The sequence below is a fragment of the Olea europaea genome, unplaced genomic scaffold, assembly GCF_002742605.1.
Source record: "Olea europaea var. sylvestris unplaced genomic scaffold, O_europaea_v1 scaffold2181, whole genome shotgun sequence".
Classification (NCBI taxonomy): Eukaryota; Viridiplantae; Streptophyta; class Magnoliopsida; order Lamiales; family Oleaceae; genus Olea; species Olea europaea.
Genome location: NW_019239814.1, coordinates 38,991 through 59,819, shown reverse-complemented (window position 1 = coordinate 59,819; position 20,829 = coordinate 38,991). Strand labels below are relative to the sequence as shown.

The 20,829-nt window shown below is 34.6% G+C and overlaps 2 protein-coding genes across 2 annotated transcripts; both read left to right on the top strand.

The window, feature by feature from the left end:
- The first annotated feature begins 6,114 nt into the window (after nt 1-6,114).
- Nucleotides 6,115-10,030, top strand: LOC111380682 (cytokinin riboside 5'-monophosphate phosphoribohydrolase LOG3). The gene is made up of 6 exons (XM_023004311.1): nt 6,115-6,372; nt 7,049-7,146; nt 7,860-7,890; nt 8,849-8,948; nt 9,526-9,596; nt 9,696-10,030. The coding sequence occupies exons 1-6, from the start codon at nt 6,253-6,255 to the stop codon at nt 9,843-9,845; spliced, it is 570 nt and encodes a 189-aa protein (XP_022860079.1). The 5' UTR covers nt 6,115-6,252; the 3' UTR covers nt 9,846-10,030.
- A 9,118-nt stretch (nt 10,031-19,148) lies between these two features.
- LOC111380679 lies at nt 19,149-19,670 on the top strand. The gene is made up of 2 exons (XM_023004307.1): nt 19,149-19,233; nt 19,285-19,670. Exons 1-2 carry the CDS (start codon nt 19,149-19,151, stop codon nt 19,668-19,670), a joined length of 471 nt encoding a protein of 156 aa, XP_022860075.1.
- The last annotated feature ends 1,159 nt before the right edge of the window (nt 19,671-20,829 follow it).

Genomic DNA, 20,829 nt, shown 5'->3' with positions numbered 1-20,829 from the left:
TGAGGTGCAATTGGATATCATGATCGTTCGCAATCCCAAGTCTAACGGATAGAGATTGAATTTGACATATTGACTTTGTAGAGTGGCTACTGTCATAAGTCACATTAATCATTCATCAAAGATCTTGTACGGAAGATCCCATACGACGTCTTAGTTGAAACGTGTTGTCGTTTGTGCCACATGTTCTATTACTGAAGAGATGGTGCTTTGGCATGGATTGTTTTGTGTTGCTTGAACTCGTGCCTCACTAACCTGCCTCGATTGCAAAGGTATAACGTGGCACAGTTAGTACTTATTTTATATAGGTTGGTTGGAACATATAGATGTTACGTGAGGCTATTAAAACTTATTTCTTATTGCCGCTTGTATGAGGCCCCATGTTTATCCTTAATGTCTAAGGTCGATTAGCTTGGCCTCATTAAAAAATGCTGCTGGTGAACAATTAAGATAGTCATGATTATTCAGAGGTTGAAGAGTCATGATCTGTGGCTGTGATTTGATCATGGGCCCAAGATGATAGGACTTTGCAACTACATATCAATTATTTTTCTCTTTTGAAATACCATTTTGTCACCAACGATTGACACTACAAAAGTTGTCAACCCAGCTAAAGAATAAAGTGAAAAGAAAGAATATTCGTTTCGTTCTCTCGAGAACAAAAATTTTGATATTTATACGTGTTGAAAAACACTCGCACTTATTGATGTTATTAAAACTTATTGAAGAAACCAATAGAACACAAGAATCGCTTGAAGTTTTTGTATTTAAAGACTACATAATTACTTTATTAACTTAAAAGAAAAAAAAAGGAACTTTTGAGTAGTTAGACAAAGATTTTTTATGCAAATATTCACTAGAAAAGAGAACTAAAACCTTCCATCTTATGAATCCATCATTCCATGTCTGTAATGCAAAGTTTTGCAATATGTGATAGCTTTCTCTTTGCAAAGTTTTGGTAATGCAAAGTTTGCTGCCATCTAAAAGGGAAAGAAAATAAGTGCAAATTATAAGACTATAACATTCCTTAAGTACTCTTTGGACAGACAATGAAGTCATGCCGACCATAGAATTAATTATTAGTTAGATTTATTACCATTATTAATTATTGAAAGTTTGATGCAGAGAAGTATTAATTGTGACTTTAGTTTACAGGTACTGTTTATTCAATGTCTCGTGACCTTATGTACTACTAATTATTTTTTAATGTGGGCGGAAATATTTTAAGATTTAAAGAAGTGAAAGAAAATGAATACTAGGTATGTTTTCTCCAAATAAATTTAGTAATTCCAGAATATTTAAATTTGTTCGAGTTCTTAGATAATTGAAGAGTTATTATACTAATTAAGTAGAGTATTTTTTTTCAAATATTGATTTTAACTAATTAAGGAATTTTGTCAAGTTAATTAAGGGAGCCAATGGAAAGCACAAAATTTCTATAGAACTTTTTGAAAGTGAGAAGTATATTATAATAGTGCGTTTGATTGATATGGAAAATATCACATAGAAATGAAAATATTTTCCTTCTTTCGTGGAACATAAAAATCGCCTCCACCCAAGAAAAATGTTTTCCTTAAAAACAAGGAAAATTAGGCATATTTTTAAAAGTTGGAAAATATTTTCTATGAAAAAAATAGCAATCAAATACCTCAAGTAGGAATTTGGATGGAAAACTGATATTTTTCATGGAAAATAAATGTAATCAAAAAAATCCTAATTTTTTTTTTTTTTTTTGGTAAAAAAATTTGAAGTCAGGTATTTGAACTTTCATTTATTTTTTTAATTTTTTCACTTTATTTGGTTCAGTACTTATCTAATAGAAAGTCTATGTAATGCAATTAGAATTGTAGATCCTTTATAAATATGACGTATTATATTTTGATTCACCTCCCATATCTTAATTATTATATTAAGATTACGTCATTATTATAAGACGAAGCATGTTGGGATCTATAGAAGTAGTTCAACCACTAAATCCTTGCCTTAATCTTTTATCAATACTACATCCACTTGTTTCAATATCATCTCTTATTCTATAAATATTTTAACAAGAAGGAGTCCACCCCAACAAAACCCTTCAATTAAAATGGTTAATACAAACAAATGTGATTTTTTTTTGTCATCTCACATATTTAATATCAAAATGACTTAAAGTCTTAAACATTTAAAATAAGTCAAATTTCATATATTGGATAGGAAATGATATAAAGGAACCTTAATGACAAAAAATAAAAAATAAAATAAAATAAAATTACATGAAGAGATTGTCACCTTATGTTTGTTGTTCACAAGACGGCTAGTGTTGGAAAACTATAAACGGCTATAAAAACACGTTTATAGAAGGACCATAAGAACAATTTCTATAGTAATTAATGTGGGTTTTTGCATGTTTCAAGGGAAGGGAAAAAAAATGCATGTATTTGTCTCATTGTAAACTATTTATGAAATTAATTTCTAAGGTTTATTTTCTGTAAATAAATCATTTAATTTATGGGACTTATCATGATATCCATCAATTAAATGATATAATCATTCTCTCTCTATAAATATAATGAAGACGAAAACTCACCCTCATAAAATATTATTCAAACTAATAAGAAGATAAACATCTGTCGATAATTATAAAGGTAATGTGATAAAAATTTATTCTCATATAGATCAGAAGCTAAGTCTAGTCCAAACTTTTGGTTTGTATTTTGGATGTTTATTTAGTCTAATCAAATTCCTTCAAATTGTGTCCCATTCCCCTACTCGACTAATCTATTCCATCGTGCCTTCCAGCTGCATCTTTTTGCATCATGAACCTCCGGGGAGAATAATGGAGTCTTTGTGTGTCATTTTAGATTAGCCTCTTCAACTTTAGCTTTAAGTAGGAATGATGTTATTTGGACTTCCAAATTATATATGGCAATGTTAGAAATTGTCTGACTGGAAGACACCATCGACACTGTAAGTTTTGGACTCAAATTAAATTGTCCTTTCGTTCTTTAATACTATGATTGCATAATAATATTTCAAACTGGAGCGAAGGCAGAAGCAGTGTGAGAGCATGTGATAGGACATTGGAGTTCGCTCAAAGCATCACTAGATGCATAGATAGTTCTTGTTTGTTTATTTCGTCGAAAAAAGACCATTGAAAAACTTTTTAAAAACGAAAGCTCTTGTTAGAAATGAAAAAAAAAATATGTTTTAGTTTGGATAATGTCAATATAAGGGCGATGGAATACAAAAATCTGATATAGAATAATGTTTTAGTTTGGATAATGCTGTGTATATGATCGTTTACACACAGTCAGGGACGGATTTGGGGCCCCCCTCACCTCTCAGGTCCAACAAATTTTTTTGAAGGTTTTTTTTTTTTTTTTTTTTTTTTTTGGTAAAAAAATTTGAAGTCAGGTATTTGAACTTTCATTTATTTTTTTAATTTTTTCACTTTATTTGGTTCAGTACTTATCTAATAGAAAGTCTATGTAATGCAATTAGAATTGTAGATCCTTAATAAATATGACGTATTATATTTTGATTCACCTCCCATATCTTAATTATTATATTAAGATTACGTCATTATTATAAGACGAAGCATGTTGGGATCTATAGAAGTAGTTCAACCACTAAATCCTTGCCTTAATCTTTTATCAATACTACATCCACTTGTTTCAATATCATCTCTTATTCTATAAATATTTTAACAAGAAGGAGTCCACCCCAACAAAACCCTTCAATTAAAATGGTTAATACAAACAAATATGATATTTTTTTTGTCATCTCACATATTTAATATCAAAATGACTTAAAGTCTTAAACATTTAAAATAAGTCAAATTTCATATATTGGATAGGAAATGATATAAAGGAACCTTAATGACAAAAAATAAAAAATAAAATAAAATAAAATTACATGAAGAGATTGTCACCTTATGTTTGTTGTTCACAAGACGGCTAGTGTTGGAAAACTATAAACGGCTATAAAAACACGTTTATAGAAGGACCATAAGAACAATTTCTATAGTAATTAATGTGGGTTTTTGCATGTTTCAAGGGAAGGGAAAAAAATGCATGTATTTGTCTCATTGTAAACTATTTATGAAATTAATTTCTAAGGTTTATTTTCTGTAAATAAATCATTTAATTTATGGGACTTATCATGATATCCATCAATTAAATGATATAATCACTCTCTCTCTATAAATATAATGAAGACGAAAACTCACCCTCATAAAATATTATTCAAACTAATAAGAAGATAAACATCTGTCGATAATTATAAAGGTAATGTGATAAAAATTTATTCTCATATAGATCAGAAGCTAAGTCTAGTCCAAACTTTTGGTTTGTATTTTGGATGTTTATTTAGTCTAATCAAATTCCTTCAAATTGTGTCCCATTCCCCTACTCGACTAATCTATTCCATCGTGCCTTCCAGCTGCATCTTTTTGCATCATGAACCTCCGGGGAGAATAATGGAGTCTTTGTGTGTCATTTTAGATTAGCCTCTTCAACTTTAGCTTTAAGTAGGAATGATGTTATTTGGACTTTCAAATTATATATGGCAATGTTAGAAATTGTCTGACTGGAAGACACCATCGACACTGTAAGTTTTGGACTCAAATTAAATTGTCCTTTCGTTCTTTAATACTATGATTGCATAATAATATTTCAAACTGGAGCGAAGGCAGAAGCAGTGTGAGAGCATGTGATAGGACATTGGAGTTCGCTCAAAGCATCACTAGATGCATAGATAGTTCTTGTTTGTTTATTTCGTCGAAAAAAGACCATTGAAAAACTTTTTAAAAACGAAAGTTCTTGTTAGAAATGAAGAAAAAAAAATTGGGGTTTTTTTTTGGGGGGGGGGGTGAGGGGAGGGGAGGGGATAGGGAAGGAGTTTAGTGAAATTTTACTCGGGCTGAATTGGACAAAGTTGGGAGTGAGGAATTGGGGAATGGAGCACACATGATCACCAGATATGTCTAAATGTTGTACTGATCCATTGCGTCTCTTGCCCCATGTTGCCTCTTACTGTCCTTTGTTTTCTATTTGAACTTTTCAAAAATTATTCGTTAGCCATAATCCAGTTATGCGTACTCTAAAAAAACAACGTGTTAACTCAAAAGATGTCTAATCATCCTAAAAATGTGACGCGTTACTTAGAATTCATTTCTTGTTATAGGATAATGGTGCATGAATCATGATCCTTTTTACGAGTTGAGATATGTTGTTCAAAGTTAGCTGTCCAATTCAATGTCTATCCAATGATTTATTGACACGTCACTTTAAATTAATCTGTCCAATTTTTCTCTCATAATCACTTGTACTTAAGAATGTGTCAATGAATCATTTCTGAACAGTCAATTTTAGACGGCAGCTCTCAACTCTCCTTTTACATGGTACTATGGAAGTCCTACCTCTTGACTTTTGAGTTTCGACCTTTTCATAAGGAAATTCTCATAACAAATGATATCCACATTTGAAACTAGCATTAATATGTTGTTCATCATTTGATTAATAATTTGCATCTAACGTGAAAAACAGTCATTTGACAATCATTTAGGTTTCATGTATTGATGTAAACTTAATAATTACAATAAATTGAATCTTATTTCAATAAATTCGAGATAGGTTATATTATGGATGAAAACGCTCTCGTCTTCTTTTAACTCTCCTCTTCTGTCTACCTACGCAAAGAGAACGGGGTATACCCATTCTTTAGTTTGTATTCGACCACTAATACGATTCCGTTGATCAAGTCATAAAGGAGTTTTGGGGGCTCCAAGGATCATATGTTGGGTTTTCAAAGCATGCTAGATATTTGGTCGAGTTGTGACTCTTGTCCTCTATCATCTACCATTCTATGTGCCAAACACGCCCTTGATCTTATCGTCCTAGGATTTATTCTCTCGCATTTTGGCTTTGTCATACTGTACTGTGTACTGTCCCTGCAGACTCTACATCCACACTTGCATACTGCCACTGTAATTTGATAGCACATATCCACTATTAGTCAAAGGTGTGGGACACTGAAAAATAGACTCATCCTTAAAGTTGTGGGCATGAGGGGTAGGTGGGATGGGGGCATAGGGGAATATTACTATAAGGTTGAACCCAAACCTTGACGGCCCTGCCCCTCCCTAAAGCATCGTGAGAGAGGTAAATTACTATAAATTTTGAAAAGAGAGTGGGCAGTTTTGGTTAACTTGCACACACAAGAACCACCCACACACTCATTCAAGATCAAGTAGAAATTATAGAAGGAATTGAGATGGAAATAAAGGGGGAAATGAAGCGTTCGAAATTCAAGAAAATATGTGTATTTTGTGGGAGCAGTCCAGGAAAGAGAAGCAGTTATAAGGAGGCAGCTGTGGAGCTTGGAAAAGAATTGGTATATATTTTTCTTCTATCTGTATTCATTTTTTAATTTTTACCTCATAATTTTCTTCTTCTTTTTTTCGGTTAAAATAATTGAAGTCTTTTTAGTTTTGGGTTAGTATTGATTAAAAACTCGTTGTACAATAATAAATTGGAAAATAGTATAATTTGCACCCACATTAGTGCTCTTCTCCATGTGCATGTATACACAAACTGATCTAGTTATACTAGAAAAAATTATCCACCCTTGTTTGGTTTTGATAAAAATTAAATAATTTAGTCGATTTTAATACAAGTTGTGAATTCTATGAATATACAGTAAAAAATGAGTTTTGAAAGGAAAAAAAAGGTTTTAAGAAATGGAGGCCAAATAGACTAGATAAGATAATGAACACGATTCTAAATTTTTTTGTGAATTCTACACAGCGTCAAGAATGTGTGTCAAATCATGCAAAACATACACAATAGTCGTGCAATTAGTTTCATTCTGCTTAGTATTAATTCTTTGCATCTTTTAACAATCGACAAGTAGTGTCGCATAGTGTTCACATACTAGTGATTCGAACAATTTCAAGAAAAGAAATACTAGTGTTCATTTCACTTCCAATATAACATTTGTTTCACAAAAATGTGGAGTAAAATCGAAGTTGTCTCTTTTAAGTTGTCATTGAACTTGTGGTGTACTAAAGGTATCAAGAAATATTGACTTGGTATATGGTGGAGGAAGCATAGGTTTGATGGGATTGGTGTCCCAAGCAGTTTACAATGGTGGTCGCCATGTTCTTGGGTGAGTTTCTTGTTTTTGCTCAATTTTCTTTTCATGAGAAAAATTGTTTCAAGAAAGACTGATTTGAAAGAAAAATAAATAAATAACTTCACTTATTAATTTTCTTTAAAAAGATCTCTTTTTAGTGGAGATTTTAAAAATGTACTTCTATTTTTATCATATTCTTCGTCTTCTTCCTCAAACCCATCGCCTTCATGATAGTCCTACAAGGCCCCCTTCTTTCAGAATCTTAGCCATTGTCCCCTTCATCACTCTGTATCCTCTACTTCTGAGGAAGTCTCTCGAGCTGTGAATTGGTGCTTGTGAGACTTCAGAGTCCCCCACACTGCTCTAGTGCATTGAGTGGATGGAGGGGCCAACTCGGCTGGAGCGAACGGGTGTTACACAATAGGGTAAATGGGCAGAGGGTGAAGAAGAAGATGGCATAAGCAACAAATTATGTTTAGGAACATTAAATTAGACACTTGACGTATAAAGAGAATGTTTTAAATAAAAAAAAAAAAGAAAAAAAAAAAAAAAAAGAAGAAGAAGAAGAAGATAAAAAGGGGCAATTTTCTAGTCATACGATAGGTCTATCTTAAAGAATTTGTCAATGTTATACTATTCTTAGAAGTTGCAAATAATGAAGGGCATGATTAATTTAAATTAGATGGATATTAATATTAGTTAAATAAATTTTAATGTTAATTACTTTGTTATGTTCTTATCTCCAGAATAATTCCCAGGACACTCATGCCTAGAGAGGTATCTTTCTTTCTTTTTTTTTTTTTCTTTTTTTTTTTTAATATTTAAAATTATCTTTTTTCTTTTTTTTTGGAAGCCCCTATTACACAACTTACAAATTGAATTTCTGCTGTATATTCCTTATCTTGGACATGCATCTCTCATTCTCCCAACACTGCATCTAATTGAATTTGTCTTTTGTCTTGTTAGACAAATCCAGTTGAACTATTTCGTTTAAAATACTTAAAAATTTTAAATACTCTAAGGCAGATAAATTTAATTTTTTAATTTCTTTTAATTTATCTTTTTACACACAGGCTCAATTTATTTCTTTGATCAAAGACTTGACACGTGTATATTTTTATTAAACAACTCAAACCTTGATATGATATCAAGTTGATGCAACTCATCTAAAAAATAAAGTATTCATCACTTAAATTACATTTTTTTGTTGAAACTAAACATAAATAATAAATGCTCCCCTGTCAAATAACTTTAATTTATTGAGATGGTCTTAATTTATATCGCGGTAAGAAAAAGACCATAGTCCATATGAAAATTTTAATTTCTACTTACAAAACAGTTATTTAGTTCATGTTTGGTAGAAATTAAAATTCAGAATTTTATATAAGCCAAAGTCCACAATTAATTTTATCCACACGTATTGTGAGAACCATAACTTTTGAACCATACATTTCATACACTTTTATCAAAATTTTCTAAACATTTGATTTTAATCCTCCCCAAACAAAGGTTTATTGTTTATTTGGAAAATAATGAAAAGTTGAAGTCAAAGTCAATAATTATTTTAATTACATATTTTCAGATTTGGTACTTTATCAATTTTTGAATCATATATTTTCATTAATTTTTATTAAAATCTATTAAATTTTTCATCAAAAGCTTGTTGGTGACAGTGTTGAATTAGAATTGACTTGATGGTGAATGTATGGTGGGTGTGGTGGATTGGGGGAGTTAGATTACAGGTGAAACAGTAGGAGAGGTGAAGGCAGTTGCAGATATGCACCAAAGGAAAGCAGAGATGGCCAGACATTCTGATGCATTTATTGCATTACCTGGTTTGTACTATTTTTATAAAGAAATTTATAAAATACATCATATACATGAGTCATAGTTAGGCTATTTTTGAAAAGTTAAAAGTTATTTTGAATTTTAATAAACTATTTTCAAATATGTTTGAATCATTTCTTGGAAATGCTTTATCTTAACAGAAGAGTTTTTAGAAAAAACTTGAACTAAGATAACTTTCTTGAACTCTTTTATAAATATTAGAAGCAAAAATGACAATCATGCGAGTTTTAAGTAGAAGCTATTCTGTAAAAACAAAAGCACTGCCAAATAGGCTCTTACACTTTAACTTAGTATTTAATGAAACAATAAAGCTATAGGTATAAGGACCTGCCAGGTGAGAGAGGAGGTGGGGGCGGACCCCACCTTTTTTTTTCATAATGCGTGTGGAGCCTGACCCCCACGGTGAGGGGCCTGTGAACTGAGCTCCTGTACGTGGAGCTCGGTCTTGAATGAAATTGCATATTACATATTAATTTTTTTACTGAATACCATACTTGAAAATAACAAATCGCACTTTCTATATTATTTTTTATAACACTTCACGTTATGAACCGTAAATTTAAGGTGGTTATGGCACTCTTGAGGAGCTCCTTGAAGTAATAGCGTGGGCTCAACTCGGGATCCATGACAAACCGGTAATTTCATTTTTCTTTTCATATATTATTTTTAAAATTCTAATTGTTTATTCTGAATTTTGAAAAGAAATATAATAAATTATAATCTTGTGTATGCAGGTAGGGTTGTTGAATGTGGATGGTTATTATGATTCACTGTTATCTTTTATTGACAAAGCAGTAGAAGAAGGTTTCATTAGTTCAACTGCACGTCATATTGTTGTATCAGCGCCTACAGTCAAGGAACTTGTGAAGAAAATGGAGGCATAAGTTTCGAGATCACTTGTTTAACAATAAATAATATGTAATAGTTGAAAATCCTGTCGAGATTTTCCTTACTTTACAAGGTAAACTCGATAATTTATTTTGTTTGAATCAACTTTGAATGTTATTGAACTAGTTTATGAGTATTCAATTAAGCCAAAATGAAAGCATAGAATTGTCAAAAAAAGAAACGTCTCCTCTAAATAAATTATTCAAAAAATCTTTGAAGTTGTAACTCAAATTCTATGTGATTTGGAAGTATGATTCATGGAGGAAGCCTAAATAATTTTGGTTTGGAAGTTCGGATAGATAAGGAATCAAATTTCGTCATGGATCAAAAGTTTGATTGAGAAAATGACTAGATTGATGAAGAAGTTTTTTGAAAACACAAGGATAGAGTCGGGGGTGCCGAAATCACAAAGTAGGAACAGTGGCTGGATGCTAGCCCCAGGCCATCAAAGTGCCCAACAAGAACTAAGTGAATAGGCGGGGGTGCCGGCCCTGGTGCTCTAGCGCCAAGGAGGCGACAATCCAACGCCGCCTATTTTTCGAATTTTGTGAGTTTGTTGATTTGAGCCTCATTTTTTGTACTCTACTTCAACTATAACTCCAAAAGAACGCTCCTATATATACTTCACAAGCTATAGGCTCTTCATGGAAGCTCAACAAACAATAAGATCATTGGTGTATATATTAAAAACTTGAGAGGATTGGCTAGATTTAGATTAAGAGAATAATTTTAGTTTCTTTATATATTGAAATTCTCCTCTTCTTCCACATAAATCTTGTGTTCTTATATGATCCATTATTTTCATATTGCTCTTATTTTCTCGTCTTTATTATTTTGCCCGATTGTCAACAAATTGGTATCAGAGTCATGGTTTTTGGTGGTTTCTTGGGAGGTTCAAATTGGATATTAAAGCAAGATTTGAACAAGGTCAATTGTTTTAAGAATGAAAATAATGAAATTTGAGATTCCTCTTTTGGATCGCAAAAGTAGATTTTCTTTTTTGCGGATTAAGATGTGAACACTTCTTTGTCAATTACTTGGATGATGCTATGTGGGAGTGGATAGAATGCCTACAACAATATATGTGAAAGAGAAGCAGGACGTTGTAAAGGAGAAAGATGCCGCTAGATTGTGGTTGAAATCGGAGCAGTTTTGTATGGTAAAGAGCTTGACCAGTAAGTTACACTTAAAACAAAGCTTGTATTCTCATCGCTTGATAGAAGGTAATTTTTTGGAAGATCATCTATCGGGTTCAAAAAATTGGTAGTTGATTTGGAAATCATTGAGGTCAAGTACGATGAAGATTTAAGGTTAATATTTCTATGTTCGTTGCCGCCTTCATATGTGAGTTTTAGAAATACTATTTTCTATAGTCGTGATACTCTCACTATTGACGAGATATATGATGCGTTTTATTTTAAGAAGAAGATGAAGTATCTGGTTGTCAGATCTCAGGCCTAGGTAAAGGTTTTTGTTATTCGTAAGAAAAAACATGTGGTTATGGAAGGGGCAGAGTCAAAAATAGCAACAGTGATGAAATCTGTTGGTATTGCAATAACGAAGGACGCTTGAAGGAGGATTGTTGTCAATGACAAAATGGAAATAAGTTATTGCAATAACGAAGGACGCTTGAAGGAGGATTGTTGTCAATGACAAAATGGAAATAAGTTTACTACTAAAGATTAAAAGGGACAACCAAAAAATTTCGATGATGACAATCTTGCAGAAGAAGACTGCAATGATGGAGATCTTGGAGTCTTACTATGGTTTGTATTTATCATATGTGTTCTAAGTGGGATTGGTTTTCTTTAAATGAAACAGTTACAAGGGGATCTGTGGAGATGCAAAATAATGAGCCTAGTAAAATAGCTAGTACTGGTAAAGTTAGAATCAAGATGTTTGATGGAATGGTCATGACACTTGGTTTAGTGAGACATGTTCTAGGTTTAAACAAAAATATTATCTCCTTAAATATTCTTGATAGAATTCATACATTCCTTATCAGTGTATGGACAGCTATCTCTCGAGCATAGGTTTAGTCCGGACATTAAGGAATATCCAGAAATGCACTTTGGAAATCGGTTGATTCTATCTCTGTTCCTTCCTTCCATTTTAAAAGGATGCAAGTATAATGATGGACATGGAGTTTTGCAGTTAGCATGGATGCCAAGGTCGTGTTAGAAGGGCGAAAAAAGTCCAGGTTAATGTTTTGGAAGGTTCGACAGTCATTGTGGAAGCAACTACAACTTATGGTTTGATAAGCGGTAACCTAGTAAAATGGTTTGTAATCAAGTTGGTCTTGGTGATTCAAGCAAGTTTGGTGACTCGGCTGGAGCTAGTAGTGAACTGGATGATTCAAGAGGTTGACATGCAATGTAGTTCTGCTAGTAAGCAGGGCTTGGATTTAATTCACAGCAACTGAGTATGCCTGAAAAGGGACATGGTAGAAGAGGTGGAGAGTGACTTGAAGAGTGAAGATTTAATTCCTTGCTATGGCATTTGTGTCAAGATGAAGTTTGTTATATTTTGACTCAAATTTCATGTGATTTAGAAGTTTAATTCATGGAGAAAGCCTAAATAATTTTGATTTGGAAGTTCAAATAGATAAATGATCAGATTTTATCATGAATTGGGAATTTGATTGGGAAAAGAACTTTGAATTGGTGAAGAAGTGTTTTGGAAGCACAAGGACGGAGTTGGGGCTCCGAAAAATGGAAAGGAAGAACAGAGACTAGGCACTGTGACCCAAAGCGTTGCAGTGCCCAGTAGGAACCAAGTGAACAAGCCCTAGCGCTCGAGCATTAGGGAGGCGGCAATCCAGCACCGCCTAGATGGGTTTTTCGAATTTTGCGGGTTTGTAAATTTCAACCTAGTTTTTTGTGATCTACTTTCTCTATACCTCCAAAAGAAGGCTCTCATATATACATCACAAGGTGTAGGCTCTTCGTAAAGGCTCAACTAACAACAAGTTCATTGTTGTATGCATTAAAAATTTAAGAGGATTGTTTAGATTTAGATAGAGAGTATCAAATCTTGTAAAATAATTTTAGTTTCTTAGTATATTGAATGATAAGTGCATTTTTGTGCACTTATTTAATGAACAAATATGACTAAATTACGAGCAAAATATTTAAATTGTGGCTTAAATTCGTTCAATTGTTGGATTGTAGGGTATAGTGATGGACTTGATGAAATTCACGAGAAAAAGAAGCAAAAAGGACCCCTCAAATAAATCAAAGTGATAGTTTAGGGACCAAAGTGCAAATATTCAAAAGATGAGCCAAAGGACCAATCAAAAAATTTATAGTGTCAAGTACCAATTGGAGGTCAATATGAGATGATGGAACAAAAGAGTCGAAGAAAAGAGGTCAAAAAACAAGAAGATTGAGTTTGGGAACTAAAACGACACAAAAAGAAGATTTCAACCATGCGACCGCTTGGAATATAACCATGCGGCCGCACAACACCTATCCGAGATTCAAAGCCAAGGAAAAGATTCAACCATGCGGCCACATGGTGTAAATTTCTGGGACCAACCTGCAGTTTCATTTTCGCGATGAAACTCTTATGGAACCCTAATCTAAACAAGATATAATTACCAGAAACCATCCAGAAAAAAATAGAATGTATTGGAAGGAAGAAAAACACATCTTGGAAAGGATCTTGAGCGAAAGGAACGAAGAAATTTACGAAGATTATTTAGATTTCACGCAAATTCATAACCCGGTGATGCTTTTTCTTCAATCTACTAGTATTTTGATTCTTTCTCCATGTTAAGCTAGATTTTTATGTACTAGGAGATCGATAAACCATGTGATGTAATCTTTAATTTTCTAGTTTTGAAATTTGACTTTAAACGCGTATTTGGATATTTGAATGAATTATATGCATTGATTTTCTTCCATAATTAAGTGCACATAATTATGCGATATGTTGTGGTTTATTTCATCTGTTGGAAAGAAGGGAAATAAATTCAACAAGGTATAATTCATCGTAGGGTCCGATAGGGGATAGGGATATACCTCTATGCTTTATGCGAATCTATAAGTGCTCATAAAATCGAATGCATTTTTATATATGCACTTGTCATAGAGATATAGGCCGGCGGTATGTAAAAATAGGTTCAATACATCTTGAGAGAGAGTATTGGATAGAATTAGGAGCATTGATTTGTCAATAATTCAATCACATGTCATTTGTGAAACTAGGGTTTAAGGTGATCATTGCATAGAAATTCGTGATTATAGTGCGATTAACACTCATTGAATACAACAAACTTGCGTTCGAACCATTTAATTTGCATTTTTATTAATTAAAACATCATTTTGCATATTAAATCCTTTATTTCATAACATTTGCATAATTAGGATTTCCTTTAGGTCAAGAATTCAATTTTGGATAATTCAGTTTCGGTTAAGGCTACGATAGGTGAAATTAAACTACTCAATTCCTGTGGGACGATATTCAAACTCAAATATCTTTTTTATTACTTATTAACGAACCGTACACTTGCGGTGGTTTAAATTGAAAAAAATATTTAGTGAACAAGTTTTTGACGCCATTATTGGAGATTGAGTATTCGTTTAATTTTATCTATATTAGCACTAATTCGGGCATCTATATCTACATTTCCTGTTATTTTGTTGTGTTTTATTTCACTTAATTTCATTTTGGTTTGTTCTAGTTGTTATTTCATTTTAACATCTAAGCACTCCTATTAACTCTTTTCGCAGATTTGCATGCTAAGATCTGCTGAAGGTGAATTGACACCAGGTGATCTAGAAATTGAACGAACTTTCCATCGAAGGCAGCGAGAAAATAGAGAGGCACATAAACGAATGGCTAATGTGTAGAATAATATAATTTTTCAGGTTAATGAAGAAGGGACAGCAGACGAAGGAAATATGCTCGTGGGAGATTTCATGACCCCTCAGATAATTCAAAGCCAGTCAAGCATCGTGTATCCATCGTTTGGACAGCCGAACTTTCAACTGAAGACTAATGTGATACAATTATTTCAAAATGGCCATCAATTCTATAGAAGGTACGAAGAAAATCCACATACACATGTTTTTCGTTTCCTGAAGATGTGCCAACATTTTAGATATCAATGAATCTCAGACGATGCAATAAAATAAGGGTTGTTTCCATATACACTGTGCGACAAGGCAATTGAATGACTGGATTCGCAACCAATCGCAAACATCACCACATGGAATGATCTAGCCCAGAAATTTTGCGCTAAGTTCTTCTCACCGCTAAGATTGCAAAGCTCAAGCACAACATCTCTATTTTTCGTAAAAGGCGAATCAGAGAATTTCGATGAAGCCTGGAATTGGTTTAAGAATATGCTGTGAAAGTGTCCACACCATGGGATTAGCAAGGGACTTCAGGTCCAGTACTTCTATGTGAAATTACTTCCAGCTTTTAAAAGCATGGTTGACTCATCATCAAACGGATCACTGTCGACAAAAACAATTGATAAGGCACTGAAACTTTTCGAGACTATGGCTACCACTTCAGCTATGTGGACATCGAAACAAGCACTTCAGAAGAAGACGCCGGGAGTTTATGAAGTGGATGTTTATTCTGCCTTGTCAGAAAAAATTGATTCATTATTTCACAAGGTAGAAAACATAACACAATCAACCACCGCAGCATAGTCGAAGAAGACCAGTTGTGAAAAATGTGGAATTGAACATGTAACAACAGAATGTCCGATTTTGGCACAAGGAGTAGAGTAGGCAGATTTTGCCCAATGGGGACAGCGGCAGCAAAACAACACCTATGGGGAAACAAACAATTCAAGTTGGAAAAAGCACCCAAATTTCTCTTGGAGCAATCAACACTAGAATAAACCACAGGGTCAATATCAGTAGCCAGAGAAAAAGCCTCAATTGGAAGAGATGTTTGGTAAATTCATGGAGAAGACTAATCAGTAAATGGAAGCTAATAATCAATTCATGAGGAAAATCGAAGCTACTCTTCAAGACCAGAATGTAGCAATCAAAAATTTAGAGACTCAGATGGGACAGATGGCGATTGCTTTGACCGGCAGAGCACCAGGCAGTCTACCAAGTAACACGAAAATAAACTTGAAGGAGCATGCTAAGGCAATTACAACTCGAACGGGAAAGTAGCTACCAGAAATCCATGTAAAAAGGTCGGGTGTAAATTAAGACACAGAATCTCCAACGATGGAAGATCCTATAGAGCATGACGAGCAAATAGAGGAACCCATCCCAGCTGAAAAACCAAACAAAACACAAGAAAAAGCAACCATTAACCTCATGAGCCTCCTATAACTTTTCCACAAAGGATAAAAAAGCAGAAGTTGGAGCATCAATACAAGAAATTTCTTGAAGTTTTTAAGAAACTTCACATCAACATCCCACTCGCCGATGCATTATTCCAGATGTCCAGCTACGCAAAGTTCTTGAAGGACATACTATTAAAAAATGCAAGCTAGGGGATCATGAAACAGTAATGCTAATAGAGGAATGTAGCGACAGAATTCAGAAAAAACTCCCACCAAAATTGAAAGATCCAGGGAGTTTTATTGTTCCTTGCACTATTGGTGAAGTTCATTTTGATAAAGTTTTGTGTGATCTTGGTGCAAGTATTAATTTAATGCCTCTATATGTTTTCAGGAAACTTGGCTCAGGAGAGGCTAAGGCGACTACTGTAATGCTGCAACTAGCTAACAGATCGTTAACATATCCTAGGGGGATAATTGAAGATGTGCTTGTCAAGGTGGAAAAATTCATATTCCCTGCGGATTTCCTAATTTTGGACATGGAAGAAGATAAGGATATTCCATTGATACTGGGTAGACCATTTTTGGCAACAGAAAGAGCCTTGATCGACGTTTAGCATGGGCAACAGATATTGAGACTGGGAAAAGAGCAGATCTCGTTTAATGTTTTCAAGTCAAAGAAACTACCTACAGAGACAGATAGCTGTTTCCAGATCGACGTGATTGATAAGGTGATCCAGACTCGTTTTTGCTAGACAACCCATCAGATGCATACGAAGCTTGCATTGCACATTCGCAGTCTACGTAGTCCGATTTAATGGAGATGGAAATTTGTGCAAGGTTTTTGGATACCAACCCACCTTACATGGGAAAAAGGCATTTTGAGGAGGTTGGAACAAGACCTACGAAACCACTACCATCCATTCAGCAGCCACCGAAATTTGAACTCAAGCAGTAACCACCACACCTTACATATGCTTACTTAGGGAAATCCTGTACACTCTCTGTGATCATTTCAAACACAGTTAGCGAAATGGAAGAAGAGAAACTACTTAGGGTTCTCAGGGAAAATAAGACAGCAATTGGATGGACCATAGCAGATATCAAAGGGATCAGCCCCTCACTATGCATGCACAAGATTCTCATGGAAGAGAACTTCCAACCAATCGTAGAAAGTCAGTGAAGGTTGAATCCAAATATGAAGGAAGTGATCAGAGCAGAGGTACTTAAACTTCTAGATGTTGGAATCATCTATCCAATATCAGACAGTGTATGGACTAGCCCAGTTCAGGTGGTGCTAAAGAAATGAGGAATAACGGTAGTGCCTAATGAGAAGAATGAGTTGATACCAACCAGAACAGTCACAGGATGGAGGGTTTGCATTGATTATCGCAAACTCAATGCAACAACAAGGAAAGATCACTTTCCCCTTCCGTTTATAGACCAAATGCTGGAGAGATTGGCAGGCTACTCAAATTACTGCTTCCTTGACGGGTATTCAGGTTACAATCAGATACCAGTGGCATCGAGAAAACTACATTCACGTCCCTTACGGCACTTTCGCATACCGCAGGATGCCTTTCGGCCTTTGCAACGCTCCTGCCACTTTTCAACGTTGTATGATGACAATTTCTCAGATATGGTAAATAAATTTATTGAGATATTTATGGATGACTTCTCGGTCTTCGAGTCTTTGTTTGACGAGTTTTTGGAACACTTGAATCTAGTATTGCAAAGATACAGGGAAACCAATCTAGTATTAAACTAGGAAAAATGTCACTTCATAGTGCAAGAAGGGATTTTACTTGGGCATTGGGTCTCAGAAAAAGGGATTGAGGTGGACAAAGCAAAAATCTAGGTTATTGAAAAATTACCACCACCAAAATCAGTTAAAGGAGTTCGCAGCTTCTTGGGACATGCTGGATTCTACAGGCGATTCATAAAAGATTTTTCAAAAATCACCAAGCCCCTCTGCAACCTGTTAATGAAAGACGTGCCCTTTGAATTTAATGATGAATGTCTGAAAGCTTTCAACACTTTGAAGTTGAAACTCACGTCAGCGCCAATAATTATAGCACGTGATTGGGAGTTACCTTTCGAGATAATGTGCGATGCTAGTGATCATGCCGTAGGTGCAGTATTGGGACAACGAAAGAATAAGATTTTCCATGTAATATATTACGCAAGCTGAACATTGAATGATGCCCTGATCAACTACGCGACCACTGAGAAGGAGCTCTTAACGGTGGTCTATGCTTTTGACAAATTTAGATCATATCTCGTGGCGTCTAAGGTCATAGTCTACACAGATCACGCTGCATTGAAGTATCTAATGACAAAGAAGGATGCTAAGCCGAGGTTAATCTGTTGGGTATTGCTGTTGCAAGAATTCGACATTGAATTTAGGGACAAGAAGGGCAGTGAAACTGTAGTAGCAGATCACCTATTGAGATTAGAACAAGAAGAACCAGAAACGTCAGTGGAAATCAATGAAATTTTTCCATATGAGCAGATGTTCAATGCATAAGAAGCCCCATGGTATGCAAACATCGTCAATTATTTGGCTAGCTCAATCCCACCGCCAAATTACTCGAGTCATCAGAAGAAGAAGTTCTTCGCCGAGCTGAAATATTATTTTTGGGAAGATCTTATTCTTTATAGGCAAGGGGCTGATCAGATTGTGAGAAGGTGCATTGAAGTACCTGAAATTCTTGAACATTGTCACTCATCTGCCTATGCGGGACATTTGGGGGCTTCAAAGACTGCAACTAAGATTTTACAGTCAGGGTTCTAGTGACCTACATTATTCAAAGACGCCTTTGAATATGTTAAGAGGTGTGATAGATGTCAATGCACTGGGAACATCTCAAGAAGGAATGAGATGCCACTGAACGGCATATTGGAAGTAGAGATATTTGACGTCTAGGGAATTGATTTTATGGGACCGTTTTCCCCATCATTTTCAAATTAGTATATCCTGATAGTAATTGATTATGTGTCAAAATGGGTGGAGACAGTTGCATTGCCAATGAACGAAGCGAAAATGGTAATTGGGTTCTTGAAGAAATACATCTTCACCAGATATGGCACGTCGCGGGCAATAATCAGTGATGGGGGCAAACATTTTTGTAATTGCCAATTTGAGTAATTATTGAGTAAATATGGGGTTAAACACCAAGTTCTAACCCCATATCATCCACAAACTTGCGGGCAAGTTGAAGTGTCCAATTGGCAGCTGAAGAGAATATTAGAGGCCACAGTAAATTCATCCCCAAAAGACTGGTTAAAAAAGTTGGACGATACATTGTGGGCATATAGGACAGCATTCAAGACACCAATAGGCATGTCTCCATTCCACCTAATCTTTGAAAAAGCATGCCACCTTCCACTAGAAATAGAACACCGGGCATACTGGGCAATGAAACGATTGAACATGAATTTGAAAGCCACCGATGAAAAGCATTTATTGCAACTCAATGAGTTAGATGAATTAAGAATGGAAGCATATGAAAATTCAAAGCTTATCAAAGAACGCACCAAAAGGTGGTATGATCTACACATTTAGAGATGAGATTTCGAGGTAGGGTAGAAAGTCCTATTATATAACTCGAGGCTCAAGCTTTTCCCTAGAAAATTAAGATCAAGGTGGTTGGGCCCCTACACTGTCACTAAAGTTCTACCATATGGAGCTCTACGGGTCAACCATGAAACAAAAGGAACATTCACAATTAATGGGCAAAGGCTGAAACACTATTGGGGCGGGGATTTCTCAAAACAAAAGTCCCACCGTCTAACTCGGAATGCCTAATTGAAGCAGAAGTGGAGGAGTCAAGCTATAGACTATAAACTAGCGTTAAGTGGAAGGCAACCCACTATATCCTTTATTTTGTTTAATCGTCGTTTGCATTAGCTTAGGAAACATTCACGTCTGTATTTTTTTTTATAGGTGATCTTCATGCACGTCAATAGAGTCCAAGCACCGTTCACATAAATTCCTAGGCATAGAACACATGTTCGGTAAGTTTGAAATGGTTTTGGGTGATTGAGAGTATAATTCACGCATTTCAAGACAAAATGACGTTTTCAAAAATTTAAAAGGCCAATGTGTACTTGAGAGTTCAAAATTTGGTTGAGGTCGTGTTTTTGGGGAGGGGGAATCAATTTTTATATTTTATTTTGTTTTGTTTTATTTTATAAAAAAAAAACCAAAAAAATAAAAAATAAAAAAAATTTCAATCTATGTGGACACTATCGAAAACCAAAAGAAAAAATTTGTCAAAGCCATGCGACCGCATGGATTAACACCATGCGGCCGCATGGTATTACCAGTTACGGGGTTTTTAACCCGTAACTCGACCATTACAATCCCACTCCCCTCCATTCATCTCTTTCTCGCCCAACACACGCACACCTCTCCCAAACCCTCAACATACGGGAACATCACAAAAATCACACACAAATCATCACCTTATCATACATTGGAGTGAGTAAAGATTTCCATACTCCCATTTCGTTGCAAGAATTGAAGGTAAGTGCCCTATGTCCCACTTTATAAATTTTGAATTTGAGGATTTGATTTGCCTTAATTTTCAATATTGGTGAAGAATTGAATGTTGCATTATGAATGTAATTGATGTCTGACAAATGGAAGCTAGTTTCGAAGGCTTGATATACCAAACTTGTGAAGAACTTCAAAAAGCGCATCATGTGTTTGTTGAAATGAC

Excerpts from the sequence above, each read along its gene's own strand:
- LOC111380682 (XM_023004311.1), top strand. The coding sequence starts at position 6,253 with ATGGAAATAAAGGGGGAAATGAAGCGTTCGAAATTCAAGAAAATATGT. Across the intron at positions 7,891-8,848 it reads GGACACTCATGCCTAGAGAG|ATTACAGGTGAAACAGTAGG; the intron begins GTATCTTTCTTT and ends TGGGGGAGTTAG. Across the intron at positions 8,949-9,525 it reads TGCATTTATTGCATTACCTG|GTGGTTATGGCACTCTTGAG; the intron begins GTTTGTACTATT and ends CGTAAATTTAAG.
- LOC111380679 (XM_023004307.1), top strand. The coding sequence starts at position 19,149 with ATGGTAATTGGGTTCTTGAAGAAATACATCTTCACCAGATATGGCACG. Across the intron at positions 19,234-19,284 it reads TGATGGGGGCAAACATTTTT|TTCTAACCCCATATCATCCA; the intron begins GTAATTGCCAAT and ends TTAAACACCAAG.